The sequence below is a fragment of the Micrasema longulum genome, unplaced genomic scaffold, assembly GCF_059751315.1.
Source record: "Micrasema longulum isolate JH-2025_06_02 unplaced genomic scaffold, ASM5975131v1 h1tg000014l, whole genome shotgun sequence".
Classification (NCBI taxonomy): Eukaryota; Metazoa; Arthropoda; class Insecta; order Trichoptera; family Brachycentridae; genus Micrasema; species Micrasema longulum.
In genome coordinates this window covers 59428-75348 of record NW_028277222.1, presented here as the reverse complement: position 1 = coordinate 75348, position 15921 = coordinate 59428, and the positions used below count along the sequence as shown (strand labels likewise).

The window sequence follows — 15921 nt, the reverse complement described above, 5'->3', positions numbered from 1 at the left end:
CTTAATCTCTCCTCCTTTCCTTTTTCCTCTTTCCGCTTTTTTCCTTTTTCCCATTGAGTAATAGTTTTGACTTAAGGTGATTTATAAACAAATACGTTTATTTCTATTTTTATATATTTTTAACTTTTTAATCTTTTTTTTCTCTTTTGAATATGTTATGTAACTTAAATTATAAAAATAAAACTTTTATTTTATTGGTTGGTTGGAAGAAATTGCCATTTGGCAATAAGCCCGCCAATGTACAAGTAACATTATGTACAAAAAGTTAAATAAATAAAGTAGTCAAGCGTTGTAAAGGCTCTCAGGAGACATGAGCAGCACATGGCGAAGCCAGCCGTATAGCCTCTGCAATGGCTTTATCCCACTGAGTTCCTCCAGGGTATGCTCGGGTACAGCAGTTTGAAAACCAGCAGGAATGTGTATTTAACTACGCACTTCTTTCGATTGTTGCGCATTATTATTGACAACCCTGAAATTATGCGGAGCATTAGCTTTTATGTTCCGGATAATTACCTTAGACAGCGTCAGCATAGACTGTTTCACATTCCACTGTTGGAAGGGCTATCTCTATGTTGAACAATGTTACTTTGGACATTGAAATTTTTACGTCTGGGAGGGAGTTTTTCGTTACAAGATTCTCTTACTTTTTAACATATTATTCTCTGGATATTATGTAAACTTATGTGTTATTTTTATATACACCTAATTTTAATTACTAAAGTAAAATTAAGATAGTCCATTTTGCAATGAACATATTATATGCGAATAAATAAAATTGAAATTGAAAAATTGATCACAGTTGTCACCAGAGTTTGCTGCGTCCGTTTTTTTATTACTCAATTCCTTACAAAATCAAACCATCGCACACCCAAGATTCTTCTGAGACACCAATTCTCAAGACTCAGTATTTTGCTGTTTTGGGCCCTAGTGAGGTGCCACGATTCGCATCTGTAGAGCAGAATAGGTGTTAAGCAGGCGTTATATAGGCGGCATTTGGTTTCACCATTGGTTGAGTAAATATCCGATCTCCAGACAGCCTTTATACTGTTGAATGTATTCCTGCCTGCTATTCCTAGCCGCACTCCTACTTCTTTTTGAAAGCTGTTATTTATTTAAAATATATTTATAATATTATCCCATCATCATAATAAATTTATAATTATCTACATTTTGAAGCACATTTTTTGAAATTTTGACAGCTCCCAGCTAGCGTCGTTCCCATGGTAACGAAAAATGTATATTTTTTTCTTACATGGACGATTGCACGTCTATTGTGATTAGATATATATTTTTTTCAAATTATTGATAGCAACGGAATATTCGCTATATCTTAGATGTTGTAAGTAAAGGAATATTTTTTTATTTATTTAACTTTTTGTACATAATGTTATTTGTACATTGGCGGGCTTATTGCCAAATGGCAATTTCTTCCAACCAACCAATAAAATAAAAGTTTTATTTTTATAATTCAAGTTACAAAACATATTCAATAGAAAAAAAAGATTAAAAATTTAAAGATATATAAAAATAGAAATAAACGTATTTGTTTATAAATTACCTTAAATCGAAACTATTACTCAATGGGAAAAAAGAGGAATGAGGAAAGAGGAAAAAGGAAAGGAGGAGAGATTAAGGAAGAGAAAGGAGATGTTTCTTCAGACGTGATTTAAACAGAGATAATGTAGTAACATCTTTGATGGTGGATGGGAGGTGATTCCACAGTCGAGCCGCATGGACACTATATGAGTTAGAGAAGAAAGAGGAATTGTGTATGGGTATTAAGAGAGTGCCTTGAGAATGAGAACGAAGAGGTAAACCATGAACTGATAAGCGTTGAAATTTTTCACACAGGTATATAGGAGCGTTAGGACTATGAAGTACATTGAACAGAAGTGAGAGGGAGTGATAGTCTCTCCGCTGTCTAATTTTGAGCCATTTCAGTTGCCTACGATAATCAGAAATGTGGTCATATTTTCTAAGACCAAAAATGTACCTTATGCATGTATTCTGAAGTCGTTCAAGTTTATCGAGTTGCTCACAGCTTAAATCAGTCATGGAAACATCAGCGTAATCTAGAATGGGTAGTAGTAATGCTTGTACAAGAGTGCATTTAGTACTAATGGGTAAGAATTTTTGCAACCTTCTAAGTGAGTGTAGACTGAAAAATATTTTGCGGCTTAATTCATTAGTATGAGCTCGCCAGCAGAGATGTTCATCCATTAGTACTCCTAGATTTTTTACGGATTTCCTGTACTGAATATTGGTACCATTGACAATAAGAGGATTAAGTGAAGGTATGTCTAGCTTACTAAGCAATCTTTGACTACCTGCAAACATAATTTGTGTTTTAGACGGATTTATTAGTAAACCATACTCTTTTGTCCATGTTGACACGCAATTTAGTGTTTTGGACATCGATTCTATTGCTTTGCTGGTGTTTTCAGGTCTGCAATGAAGATATAATTGTAAATCATCTGCATAGAGATGATATGAACAATTAAGACAATCTGCAATCGGATTAATAAACAGGGAAAATAGTAATGGTGATAAAACTCCACCTTGAGGTACTCCAGCGGCAATATCGACCCATTCCGATTGATGATCTGGTGTTTTGATGCACTGTTGTCTAGCTCGTAAATACGATCCGAACCATTTTATAACCGGTTGTGTCATATTTAGTGTTTTAAGTCTAGCCAACAAAAGATCGAAATCCACAGAGTTGAAAGCGCTACTGAAGTCGAGTAATGTTATCAAGGTTATCATTTTGTTATTCATTGCGTATCTAATGTCATCTGTAACCTTGATTAAAGCGGTAGTTGTACTATGGCCCGCACGAAAACCTGATTGATTGGGATCAAGAAGATTATTTGACAATAGATAATTATTTAGCTGATTATATACAACTCGTTCAATGACTTTGGAAAAAATTGGAAGAATAGATATAGGTCTGTAATCTTTGACAGAAACTGGTAAAGAAATTTTGGGAAGTGGTATAATAAATGCTTTTTTCCAAGCTTCAGGAAAATCTCCAGTATTTAAAGAAAAGTTTATAATGTGAGTAATAACCGGTAAGATAATAGGAAAAATAAAGTGTATCAATCTCATACTCAGCTGATCACTGCCCATAGATTTGGTTTTTATAGAAAGTAAAATACGTTGAATATCAGTTTCTTGAACGGAAGAAAATAAAAACGGTGGATAATTGTAAGAAGCTGCCATACTTAAACGTCGGAGAGTGTCGGATTTAGTGCTGACATCCAGTATTAGTGGAGGTGTAGCAAAGTGAGTATTGAGATCGTCTAGTTTGACAGTTGAAGATAATGTTATCTTAGATTTACCGGCGCCAAGAGATTTTAAAAACGACCAGGATTTACTAGTAGAGTTTTGATTTAAGTTTGTGAGGATATATTTCCTTCTGGCATTTCTGCACAATTGGTTGCAACGATTTCGCAGGACTCTGAAGGCTTCCCATTTTTGAGATGAAGCATTTGACTTAAGTTTAGACTTTGCTTTGTCACGTTTCGCCATTAGTTGAATAATGTCACTGGTAAGCCAAGGGGTAGGTGGATATTTAAGTTTTACAGATCTCATAGGAGCATGAATGTCAAACAGACCAGTAATCATTCTGTTAAAAGTTTCAACTTTTTCATCAATGGTCTCTAGATTATTAATAACTGACCAGTTTAAACTCATGGCATCAAGTTCAAGTGATTCCTTATTAACGCTTCTAAAGTTTCTGGCAAGAAATGTGACAGGAAGTCTTTTGAGACATTTGATCTTATAGTTAATAAATAATAATTCATGATGAGAAAATCCGGAAGCGGTCAACTGTCCATAATTAGAGACTTTGTCAGGCATGGAAGTTATAATAAGATCTAAAAGAGTATGAGAAACTTGAGTGTGATGAGTAGGATCTAAAGGTAGCAAAGATAGGTTGACTGAACTTATAATATCTCTCAAACGTTGGCATCTGGAGTCTTGTTTTAAAAGACAAGTATTAAAGTCACCCATAAGAATTACTGAGTGAAAATCACCTACCGTGCTTTCCAGCAATGTTTCCATCTCAGAAAAATAGTTAATATCAGGGGGACAATATACCACACCAATCATCATATCATGGTATTTGAAATTAATCTTTAAAAACAGATATTCAGGATGGCCACCACTGGTTTCAGATTGTTTTACAAGTGAATAATTTATTTCTTCACGCAGATATATACATACTCCACCGCCCCTTCGATTAGTTCGATCATTGCGGATAAGCCGATATCCATGTAAAGGATACAAAGTTGATGGTAGTGATGGTTTTAGCCATGTTTCGCTGACCAGAATGGCATGTGTTGACAAATCCGCAAATGTTGATAGAAAATCGGAGTAATGAGCTGGTATACTTTGAGCGTTTATATGACATACATGAAAGTCTTTAGGATAGCATGAAAAGTTATTCAAGAGTATATCATGGAGACCAGACACTTCCTCTGTGTCTGATTCAGTAACATCAGAGTGATAGGATGAGAGAGAAGTTTCAGGGAGGGATTCGGTAATAGAGTGGAAAGATTCACAGGAAGACGTGGAGGACATTGAATAATAGCACGAACTTAAGTAAGTAGCTACAACTAAGTTAATTAGGTTACAAAGTATATAAATATAAAATAATTCAATGTGTTTTAACAACACAGCACTTCATTTTATGCGTCAGTTGGAAGATTACAATAAAGAGTTACAATAAAGAGTTCACGATAAAAAATATATAAAAAAAAAAAATACAAAGAAAACCTAAGGCAATAGCAATATACGAGTATATGTTTAAGATATTAAAACAGAAATAAATATAAATTACTAAAACACAAGGTTTTAAAGAACACAAAAGAAATAAACTGATTTAAATAAACATAAAGGAAACTGACTTTAATATTGTAGAAGTAACAACAACATTAAAAGATCATTTCAAATGTGAATTGCTGTTAGTATAATAAATAAAGATTATAGAAAATGTATGGAAGTAACAACAACATTAAAAGATCATTTCAAATGTGAATTGCTGTTAATAAATAAAGATTATAGAAAATGCATGAAACGAAAAAATAGAATATAAATAATAAACAACTTCTATCTCTTACTTATAGTCATAAGAAAGAGAAAAACGAAATAAAAAAATTAAAAAAAACAAGTTTTAGCTTACATAAATGAATAAATAAAAGAAAATATTATAAAATACAAAGAACAGATCTTTTAATAAACCGTTCTTTCAAAACCCATAGCGTATATTTGTTATTAACAAGGAAAAATAACCTAATAGAGACAATATTATGTAGGTTTATCAATTGAAATGACTTGGTTAGCGGAGTTATGTTCGCTAGGTATAGTATAATAAGTTAATATTACGCACTGATAATTAAAATTCCTGGAACTAAGTTTGAAAAGTTTATTAAATTAACAGTAAACTTATTAATTGCAAAATAATATTATAGTAACTATTTTGTAAGTATCGTATAAAATTTATTGTAAATAAAAATAAAAAAAAATTATAAAGAAAAATACGTAAAGAAGAGATTTAATATGACGTGAAATGTAAGTCTATAGTCATAAGTAATTACTAATTTTTACATTCAAATGGATATTTAATTGACACTATTTTGACACCTACTTGCTTGTTTACATTTTGCAAGCGACATGGCAAATGTTATTTAGATATATATTTACTATTATGTGGCCAATCAGTGACAATATTATGTATAGAGTATGCGCAGTGAGTAACCAATCAGTGATCAAATTGATGTTCTCATTATCGACACTAAACCAGAACAAAGTAGTCTATGGTAATAGATTATGGTCTATGGTACTAGAACATAGAATTTTGAATTTCTATTTATACATGTAATATCTAGGTATACAAACTACAGCTACAGATACAGTGGGTATACAAAGAAGTAAGCTAAACATAACCTAACATTAAGTCGCATCTCGTTTACCATAATATAAAAAGAAATAACAGCGATTACAGTGAAGTTTTAAAACAAGTAAATGAACATGATTAATAAGTTTAAAACAAATATGTGATTAAATTCCATTTATTTAGCAACCGTTCTAGGTCGAAGATCTCTTTTCTTGTTGTTTGAAGATCCTGTGCTACGGGAGTAATCTTGAGTAGTGGCAGTGGTTTTGCAAGATTCTGCCGCTAGTTGAAGCTGTTCCATGGTACAGATATTCTTGAAGGTTCCATCTGGCATGTGAATAATAACTTTACCGTCTCTTGTCCAACAAGAATCAGGCCTAAAACTCTTACGTGCTTCTGAAAATATTTTGTGTCTCAGCGGTGTGAGATATTCGGTTAAAAGAAATTTAGTACCTTTCAATTTCCTTTTCAGAACCCACACATGTCTTTTTGTCCCGACATCTGAGAAGTGTATTAGAATAGGTCTCGGTCGATCCCCATTATTAGATTTCTTACCGACTCTGTGTGCGAATTCGACGGCCGCGATAGTTTTTGGTGTGCATCCGATGTCCAATAAGACTTTTTTAATCACATCAATCGGAGATGAATCCTGTTCATCGGCCCCGTGAAGCAGCAGAACGTTGTTTCTGGCGGCTGCCTCCAAAACATCCACGCGCAGCTCCAGACTGTCGACTCTCGCTCGGAGTGAGCTCAACGTTTCCAACATCTTCATTCGGAAGCTTTTAAAGTCATTTAATATTTTATCTATCACTGACACATTACCAGCACTAGATTTTCCGGAGACTTCAGTTTTGGCTTGCAGAAGTTTATCCTCAAAACTTGACATTCTCTTTTCGAAAATATTTGAAATTTCACGTAATTTATCACTTTCAGCCATTACTTTTGTTAATTGTAAGTGTGATTTGTGCTGTGTAGTTATTTTAATCACTTATTGCATCGGCAAACTTATTTTAGAGAAAAAATATTAATATTTCTATCGGAGTTAATAATCTACCGACATACGCTTGAAGCTTGAAAAACAATGTATGTATGCGGCAGTCGACTTCTCTTTTTGTTATCCCATCCCAAGTGATCCTGCTTCCAAGGTACACAAAATCTTTCGCACATATACATAGCACAAACCACTCAAGATATACCATTCAGCAACTATCCCAAATAATCAACTCCATGAAGAAATTTTCTGTATAAATGCAACGCGCAGTTAAAAATGTCTACATCCAATACTAAGTCCATTATATTTTTTTCCAAAATATTTTTTATATATTTATAATAACTATGTTAATATTATCACTTTTTTTTACAATTTTAAATACGGGTCTATGAAATACTGTCAAGTCAATAGCGCGTCTATTTATTATACGTCATTGACTCGAGACATATTTACCAAAAAAAAATGTGTATTTAAAACTTCGTTTTTAAAATGTGTGTTTGAAGGAATTTGGATTTATGTTATTATTTTTTTTAAATTTTTTTTTCTACTTTTTGCATTTAAATAGTATATACAAAGCAATTATTTCTACATTGAAAAAAAACACAATAAAACCAAATAAAACATTGAATTAAAATAAATATTTCACCTTATAAAACAAACATAAAACATGTGGGTATTGTGAAAAAAAAAGCAATTTCTAATACTTAATTTTAACATGTGTGAACTGATAGTAAATATCGATTTTTTTTTAAATATTTTTTAAAACTCAAGCTATTTTGCAAAAAAAAACATCAATGAAATTCCTTGTTTAAGTTTATTTTTTGAATTTTTTTGACTAACTAGCGTTTTTGCCTAAATAGATTCGTCTGAGGATGTCAATAGGAAAATGTCACATACTACGAATACCGATAAAAGCATACGAAATGGATTGAGAAAAAATAATTGAATTTTGAAAATCAATGCAGATATTGTAGAGAAATGTTTTAATGCATAATTTTAAAAATGGAATTGTTAAAAAAATTTGTCTTTACACAAACGCGACATGTTTCACCTCGACAATGAGGAAATGAGGTCTACGAAAAATTAGTTACAAAAATGTTTTATTGCATTTAATTGTACGCCAAAGTTTCTTGAAAATTTACGAAAAAAAAAATATTTAAAAAATAATGCACTACTTTGAATGATGTCACTGGTCATGTCATAACCATATTATGTGCAATAAACTTTTTAATAATTAAAAAAGGAATGGCCCACGTTCAGACGCTGTAGTCTTTGTGGGCATTTTCTCCAATTCATGTTATAGCTTAATTTTAAGGTGTGTTTTTCTAAAGTGTATTTTTGCAATTATATTTCTATGTAAATATTATGTGTATGGAAAAATAAACAAATAAAAAAAATAAAAAAATTTCAACTTAATTGTTTTTTTTAGGTTTGCTAACCGTAAACGAACCAATCGGGAGAACTGACAGAGTTATTTCATAAATACAAAACTTTGAAAAATCATAGCGCTGATAATACTATTTGTAAAAAAAATTGTCGTAGTTTAATAGTCTATTAACAAATTTAAAAAGTAAAAAAAGACAGTGGACTTCCTCGTTGTGACGTCAAGATTTATGAAGATGTTCTGTTTAAATTTAAACGGGAAAGTATAGTAAATAAATTTAGTCCCCTGCCTAAGGCGTAGGACTGATCATGTGCCAAAAAAATTAAGATACGCTGCGATTGGTGTACCAATGCAGTGCCCTATGCACCATTAGGTGCGGAAAAGGAATAATGATGAAGAGGTACAAAGAAAAAAATTTTACTTGTCTATTTTAGACCCTTGACTTTTCTCAGTTAGGCGATAGCGTTTGTTAGCCAAATAAAACAAAATTATATAAAACCAAAGTATTTCTTCGCAATATCAGTAAAGAGCATGAAACAAGAATAAACCCTTTTTTTTTATTTTTCTGAAATTCCTCTGATCTTTGATTGATTTTTAATATATTTTTAACAATTTTTTTCTACGTAAGCATTGTTTAGAAATTAATAAAACCTTGAAAAGATGCGTGAAAGAAATATGTAATAAAATTATTTTCGGTGTGTGAAATATGTGAAAACAGTACAGTATCTTTAGATCAATCACAAATAACTATCGACGTGCTAATAAGCGACGTGATAACAATTTCTCACCATGGTTGTTTATCGTATTCGCAATCACAATGGAACATCCTTGAACAACTTGAGGAGGATTATACGTCTTGCGACGTATAATCCTGCTGCGCAATTACATATTTTAATTTCACCGGTGTAAATATGGAAAATATTCCAAAAGTGCTATTTTTATTTATTTATTATTTATTACGCTATTTATTGCATTTAGCTGTTGGCAAGACAAATGTCAAGAAAAGCAGTCGCCACAGTAATTCTAATTTATTTTTTACTTTTCTGTATTAGACACTAGAGGAAAACAAAAAACAATCTGAAATTAGCGTTGACTTAGAGATTACACACGCGTTGACTTATGACTGCGATAACTTAAGCATGTTCATTATTCAACAATGTTTGATTATGTCCAAATGCTTGCAGACTGGCTGGATTTCCTCCCTAGGGAGTTGTTCATATTTAGTTCAGCCGGATGAATCTCACCCACGTGATAAAGGTTTCAGCTCTTTTACTTCACAAAAGTCAACAGATGGAAGAGTTGAGGAAATGTGGATGTTCAAACATGGGCAGAATGGTGAATGTTACACAGTAAGTAAAGCGGTCACTTAAACCAGCCAGTGACAGGTCATAAGCCCTGTAAATACCTAGACTTCCATATTCCCTTCTCAAAAATGTTTTCCCTCTCTGTTGAAATAAATTTCAATATGTTCATTATTGTTCATTGTGATCGATTTGTACTTAGCGTGTTTTTAAGCACGTTGATAGTTATTTGTGATTGAGCTACTGAAGCGTAAAAGTTTAAAAGCAATGTTTGTATTAGTTGCAAAAAAGTGTTGATATAAAATACCCTGGGTGTTTCTTCAAGTTTAGCCCTCTTTTCCGCGGGCGTTGGTGTCAGCTTTTCGTATTTCTCCAACACTGGCCTTTCGTAGTCATCAACAAACTCTATCTCCTGATAAACATACAATTAACATGTAACGTAAACATGCAGGAATGTTAATTACATACGAATATATGTACAACACAATACAAATCCCAGGAAATGAACAATGATAAAAACTGCTAAAAGTTTGAGATCTTCAAAAGCTGTCAAACTGATTTTCGAAGTGGTCGATTAATCTTGAAACACATGATGATGCTTGAAGTTTTTTATTTTTTTAGACATCAAAGTGAAAGGGGTCTAAAAAGTTGCATTTTGGATCACATTGAACGTAAAAATATATTCCACACTACTTTTAGCACTCAACCAAGGTTTGAAGTTTATAAATGTCTGAACATTTTGTTAATTTTCTTTATTGATAAAATTATTGTTTTGTTAGTAAAGATATAACTTTTATCATATTACAAATTCGAACACGTTTTAAAACTAACGAAATGCTAAAAGTTTACACTCCGCGGAACTGATTCCGTTGAGCGCCTGGCTAATATTGACGAAAACAATAGCTCATTAAATAATGCTACTCATTTATTACAAAACAGAGTGCAACTCACGCCCTTAGATACTTATTTAATTAGGTTTAATGCACATTATAAAGTTTAATTAGACTGATTTTCTCACTTAAATACGAAATGACAGCCAGTTAAGCGTAGCGCAAAAATATGACTTTTTCGAAAACTTCAAGCCCTGGTTGAGGGGCAAAAGTAGTATCAAATATATTTTTTCATATTTTTTGCATTCCGAGTAATCCAAAAGGCAACTTTTTAGACCCCTTTCATTTCGAAATTCGGAAAAAAATATTATCGGCCCACCTTAATATCGGTGATTGATTATATTCGGTTCATAATAGAATTCTTACATCGGAATCACAAATATAGAGCCTACGATTTGTCCGATCTTTGTTCCGATTGTTTTGCCCTTTGAGGGTATTTTGAAAGATTTTTACAGTACCAAAAAAAAGTCGTGAAAACATCAACCATACAAGAAAACTGAAAAAAATAAGATACATTCATTTTCAATGTCAATAAATTTACATTTATGGTTGTTTTTATTTTAAATCGCGTTGAACTCTTCCTGCAAAAATAAATACCAATACAATAAATCACTAACCTCTTCCTTCTTGCCCACTACCTTCTTCTTAACCACCTTCTTCTTTTCTTCAACCTTCTCTTCTGTCTTTTTCAAAGCCACTCCATTCTTCTTCTCGTCTGCGATTTCTTCCTTTGGTTTGGTAGACCTCAACTTTGGCAACTCTTCAACCTTGGCTTCTTCTGGCTTTAGCTTGGCCTTCTTATCCACGTTATTAATCTCAACTTTCTTAGCTTCCTCGATCTTTTTGGCTTCTTCTATCTTCTTAGCCTCAATCTTTTTAGTTTCTTCGATCTTTTTAGTTTCTTCGATCTTTTTAGTCTCCTCAATCTTTTTGGCTTCTAAAATCTTCTTAGCCTCGATTTTCTTGGTTTCTTCGATCTTTTTTGTTTCTTCTATCTTCTTGGATTCTTCGATCTTCTTTGCTTCCATCTTTTTGGTTTCCTCGATCTTTTTAGTTTCTTCGATTTTCTTAGCTTCAGCTTTTTTGGTCTCTTCAACCTTCTTGGCTTCTTCTTTCTTTTTTTCTTCTTCTACCTTCTTCTTTTCCTCTTCCTTTTTCTTTTCTTCTACCTTCTTTTTTTCTTCTTCCTTTTTCTAAAAAAAAAACATCATTTGACTTTTTAGAACTAAAAAAAATATTGTTTTTGGTCACAATTGCTTATATTATTTTTCGGTAGTTTTATTCTAATTATTATGAAAATCGTTTTCGTAGCTAATTTTTCGTTTTTTTACAAAAAACTAAATTGAGCATTCTTTTTAAAAGAGTATATCTATAAACTCAAAAAAACTTAAGTTTTAAAATGTTATTTGATGACCTGTCTAATATTAAATTATTAGAAACAATCCCTAATCATTCAAAAACAAAAAAGAAACAATGTGATGTCATGTGATTTTATCCTATATAAAAATAATCAAAAGTAAAAAAAAACTCATTTAGTTATTATCGTATTTTTTTAAACCTTTTTCTCCTTCGTTTCTTCGATTTCTTCTTCAACAGTCTCCTCTTCCTCTTCTTCCTTTTTCTGTAATAAATACACAACGCTATTAATAACTGAATCCCTTACATGTTTTATTTTGTATATATTATTTTTAATATATTTGAAAACTAGCGGACCCGACAGACGTTGTCCTGCCCGAACGTAAGCAAAAGACTTTACATTGATTAGTAAGACACTTAGGTACTTGTTTATGATTGAATTCATTAACTAAAAATTAATAATATTTAAATATTGAATTTAAGTAGGTACTTGTTTATGGTTGAATTCCCAAACATAAAATAATTAATTTACAAATATATAATTATTTTTGCAAATGTCAAACTCGGCTCTTCTCGCCAAAAGGGGTGCACTTTATTCATGAATGCGATTTTCAAAAATGTTTTGAATGTCAGTTAATGTTATTTTAGTATTCCCAAAAATCCAGTTTAAAGAAAAAAATGGGAAGAAATTATAACGAATATAAGGAAAAAATCTTATTGGGATCCGTAAGCGCATGTTGTTTGTAAACATTCAAAACATTTTTTTAAACACAAAAAACCACATCCTTCATCCGGGGTGCATTTGACGAGAATGCACCCCTGGTAGGTCGAAGAAAAAAAGGATTATGCTTCTAACTTTTTTTACGAATTCGTTAAAAAAAATAATATCTACGAACACGCGCAGCGCAAAGATCTACATTTTGCTGGAAACAGCACGTAAATCGTTTAAGCCGTTTGGGAGAAATTCAGTGACATCATACGTACAGAAGAATTATATATATAAAGATATATACATATTATTTTTTTCAATGATGTGAATAGATATTTATGTAAAGTAAGTGTAAATATTAGTTTATAAACAATGTGTGTAATATAAGCTAACTTAAGAAATAAATCAATTTTTAAAAAATCAAAAAAAGATTTTTGAAAACATATCCCATTAATTTTAATTCGACTAATTGGAGTGACTAACCTCTTCTTGTTGTATCAACAATTCACCAGTAGACTCGTCTTCACCAAACTCGTTCTTGATCACCACCTTGTAGGTGGCACTGTGAGTGGTCTTACTCTTGGTGATTGTCATCCTGGCATTGGTTCCATCGAAGGACATGGAGATCTCGGAAGTCTCGCGGATCACCACCGAGTTCTTGAACCAAGTCACCTTGCACGACTTGTCCATTGTCTTGAGCACAGCCAGAAACTCGGCCGTCTCATTTTCCTTTTTGGTCTGTGGAATATAGCAGAATCGTCCATCAACAAGAGTCCACATCTTTATGCATAAATAAGTCAAATTATTTTGTAGTGGGATTGGAATCCTAAGATGAGAAGTCTAATTTTTTATAGTTCGACTAAAACATAATTCATATTTTGTAAACATTGTTTACAAATTGGCAAAAGTGTGATAAAACTATGAACAATATTGCACGAATGTCGAGATCTAAGCAGTACAGAAGGTTGAGACAATTATTGTCGACAAAATGAATGGAAATTTCCATAACCACTATAAGTTATTAAATAAATGTTACAAATCAATTACATTCTTATTCTAATTCTTAGTTGTAGGAGTCAGTGCTATGCAAGCTCCTGACGTCATTGCAACCCATGAAGATTTGTTGTGATGGGTCTCCGTGAATAGTTCTCGCCCTCCAAACCCAGGTCTATAAAGAGCCTGGCTAATGAGTGGAACGCGAGAATCTACATTTTGATAAATCTCCCCGTCCAAGCCCAGATCCATAAAGTATCGGGCTATTTGGTAGGAGGCGAGTTCTTTAACATCCTCAGGCTTAACCAGAGGTCCCCCAGGATGAGGCTCCTTTTTTATGTAAAGCATCTATTCACATATAATGTGTATAGGTGTTTCCTCATCTGCACTGCAGAACCTACATCTAGAAGCTTCGGAAAGGTTCATTCTAGCAAGGTGCTTGTTTAATCTGCAGTGCCTTGTAAGGGCTCTATTGACAACCCTCACTTGATTTCGTCTGAGCTTTATAAGTTAAAAAGCAAAACTTTATCAAGTCGAGAATATTACTGTTCGGCGGCCTCCGGGGTGTAGTGGTCAAGACGCTTGATTCACGCACGGAAGGTTCCGGATTCGATTCCCGGTGAGAACACAAAAATTAAAATGTGATTTTTCTCAAGCCTGGGTACTCTGTGCTGTAATTCACCACTGTAATTAGGCCTCCTGGCCTGTTGTGGTGCAAAAAAAAACAAAAACAAACAAAAAAACTATTACCGTCTAAATTGTTGAAAATCGTAATGAAAAGTAGATGAAAAAAAACTATTTAACTAACTAGATTTCTGAATATTGAGATTTCAATCACGAAAGAGGTGCTGCAGGGGTTTGGACATTTAGAGCGAATGCACACCGAATGAATAGTGAAAGAACTGCTCAACATGTCCACCGTCCGTCATCCATAAAACAAAAAAATAAGTTAGCAAAAATGGATAACAATGTAACTATAGTCAAGAAAAAAAATTCTTCCAGAAACATGTATAAAAATGACTTGAACATTTTTGTAATGAATAAAGTAATCCAAAAATACATTTAAATATTTAAAGAGATGATATTGTAACTTTTAGAAGTTATCCCTGTGTATATACATTATAATGTATTTTGAAAACTATTCTAGCACATTAAAATATGAGTATTTTCAAATAATTCAAGGAACGTATAAACTCACGATATTACGTAGTCCTCTGATGATGTACGGCTTCTCTCCTTGCTCCTCGGGAATATCCGTGACCTCCACAACTTGAGAGATAGCCTCTCCCTTCTCGTTCTTGGCCACCAGCTTGTAGGAGCCCTTGTCGGTTTGAGAGATGTTGGAGATTTCCAGCTTGACAGCGAATTCACCCTGAACAATACACAAAAGGTTTTGAGAACATTTGTGAAGTCATTTTTACTTTTAACAAAAGCATATCGATGAGCGTTTAATTTCAATAAACACTAGACTAGTCTCTCACGCTTAGTGATAGCAATAAGTGCTTCAAAGATCAAAAAGTACCATTAAAACAATTCATTCAAACAAATTGCAACAAAGCAAAAAGTGTTCTCTCGAACATAAATTCTATTATATCCCGTGTGTAGATAAACTTACATGAGAGTTCGAGGACGCTTGGTAACTATCAATCTCTTAACCTTTTGGAATATCAAAACTTGAATATACAAGGTCGATACTGTATTTTTATTCCCAAGAATTTATCTTCAATCACATCGTCATTATTAAGATATGACTTCTCTATGACGTTATAATCGTCCCCTTGTTTGTTTCCTCTTCATCAACTAGCTGTTGAATTTCAGTCAGACCGTATTGACAACTGACACTAAATTTTATGTCTAAGTGAAAAATTGGGACTTACCTCTCTAATTGGTTCGATGAGCACAGTGTGTCTGGAATCTTCCTTAATGGCTCCAGCTTCCTTGAACCACGTGCAGTCAGGAGCAAACTTGCTCATCACGTGACACTCGACAATAACAGTCTTCTTCTTGATGATTTTGATGACCTTCGGCCTCTCTTTGATGACAGGAATGACTAGAAACCAAAATCATTTTAGCGTTCAACAAAAACATTGCAGGAAAAGCAAGTTCAAAAGTTGAACGTTGATCAAACTGATGAAACTTATTTGTGCTACATTTTTTTCTTTGCATAAGTATAATAATTGCTATGTAAAGAAAGCTCTATGAAATCTGATGAGTTGAAAAAAAAGACTAGACTTAATTTACCCACGTAATTTATTGATTGAACCAATGCAAATGAGGATATGAATTATTTGCTAACAAGTGCCATTTAAGTAATAAGTAATTGCAGATATTGTTACTTTTACACGACTCACCGTCGATAATATTTTTTAAAATAAATATTTGAGTTGTTATTAATAACCCA

At 32.7% G+C, this 15921-nt stretch overlaps 1 protein-coding gene across 1 annotated transcript in view; it reads right to left on the bottom strand.

Annotated features, from left to right (window-relative positions):
• The window catches only part of LOC148285679 (twitchin-like), a 263782-nt gene that overhangs the window by 195534 nt on the left and 52327 nt on the right, over positions 1-15921 (bottom strand). The window contains 6 exon segments of the mRNA XM_088239054.1: positions 9880-9984; positions 11080-11655; positions 12021-12083; positions 13011-13265; positions 14719-14892; positions 15398-15570. Coding sequence (XP_088095180.1) covers positions 9880-9984; positions 11080-11655; positions 12021-12083; positions 13011-13265; positions 14719-14892; positions 15398-15570 — 1346 coding nt within the window.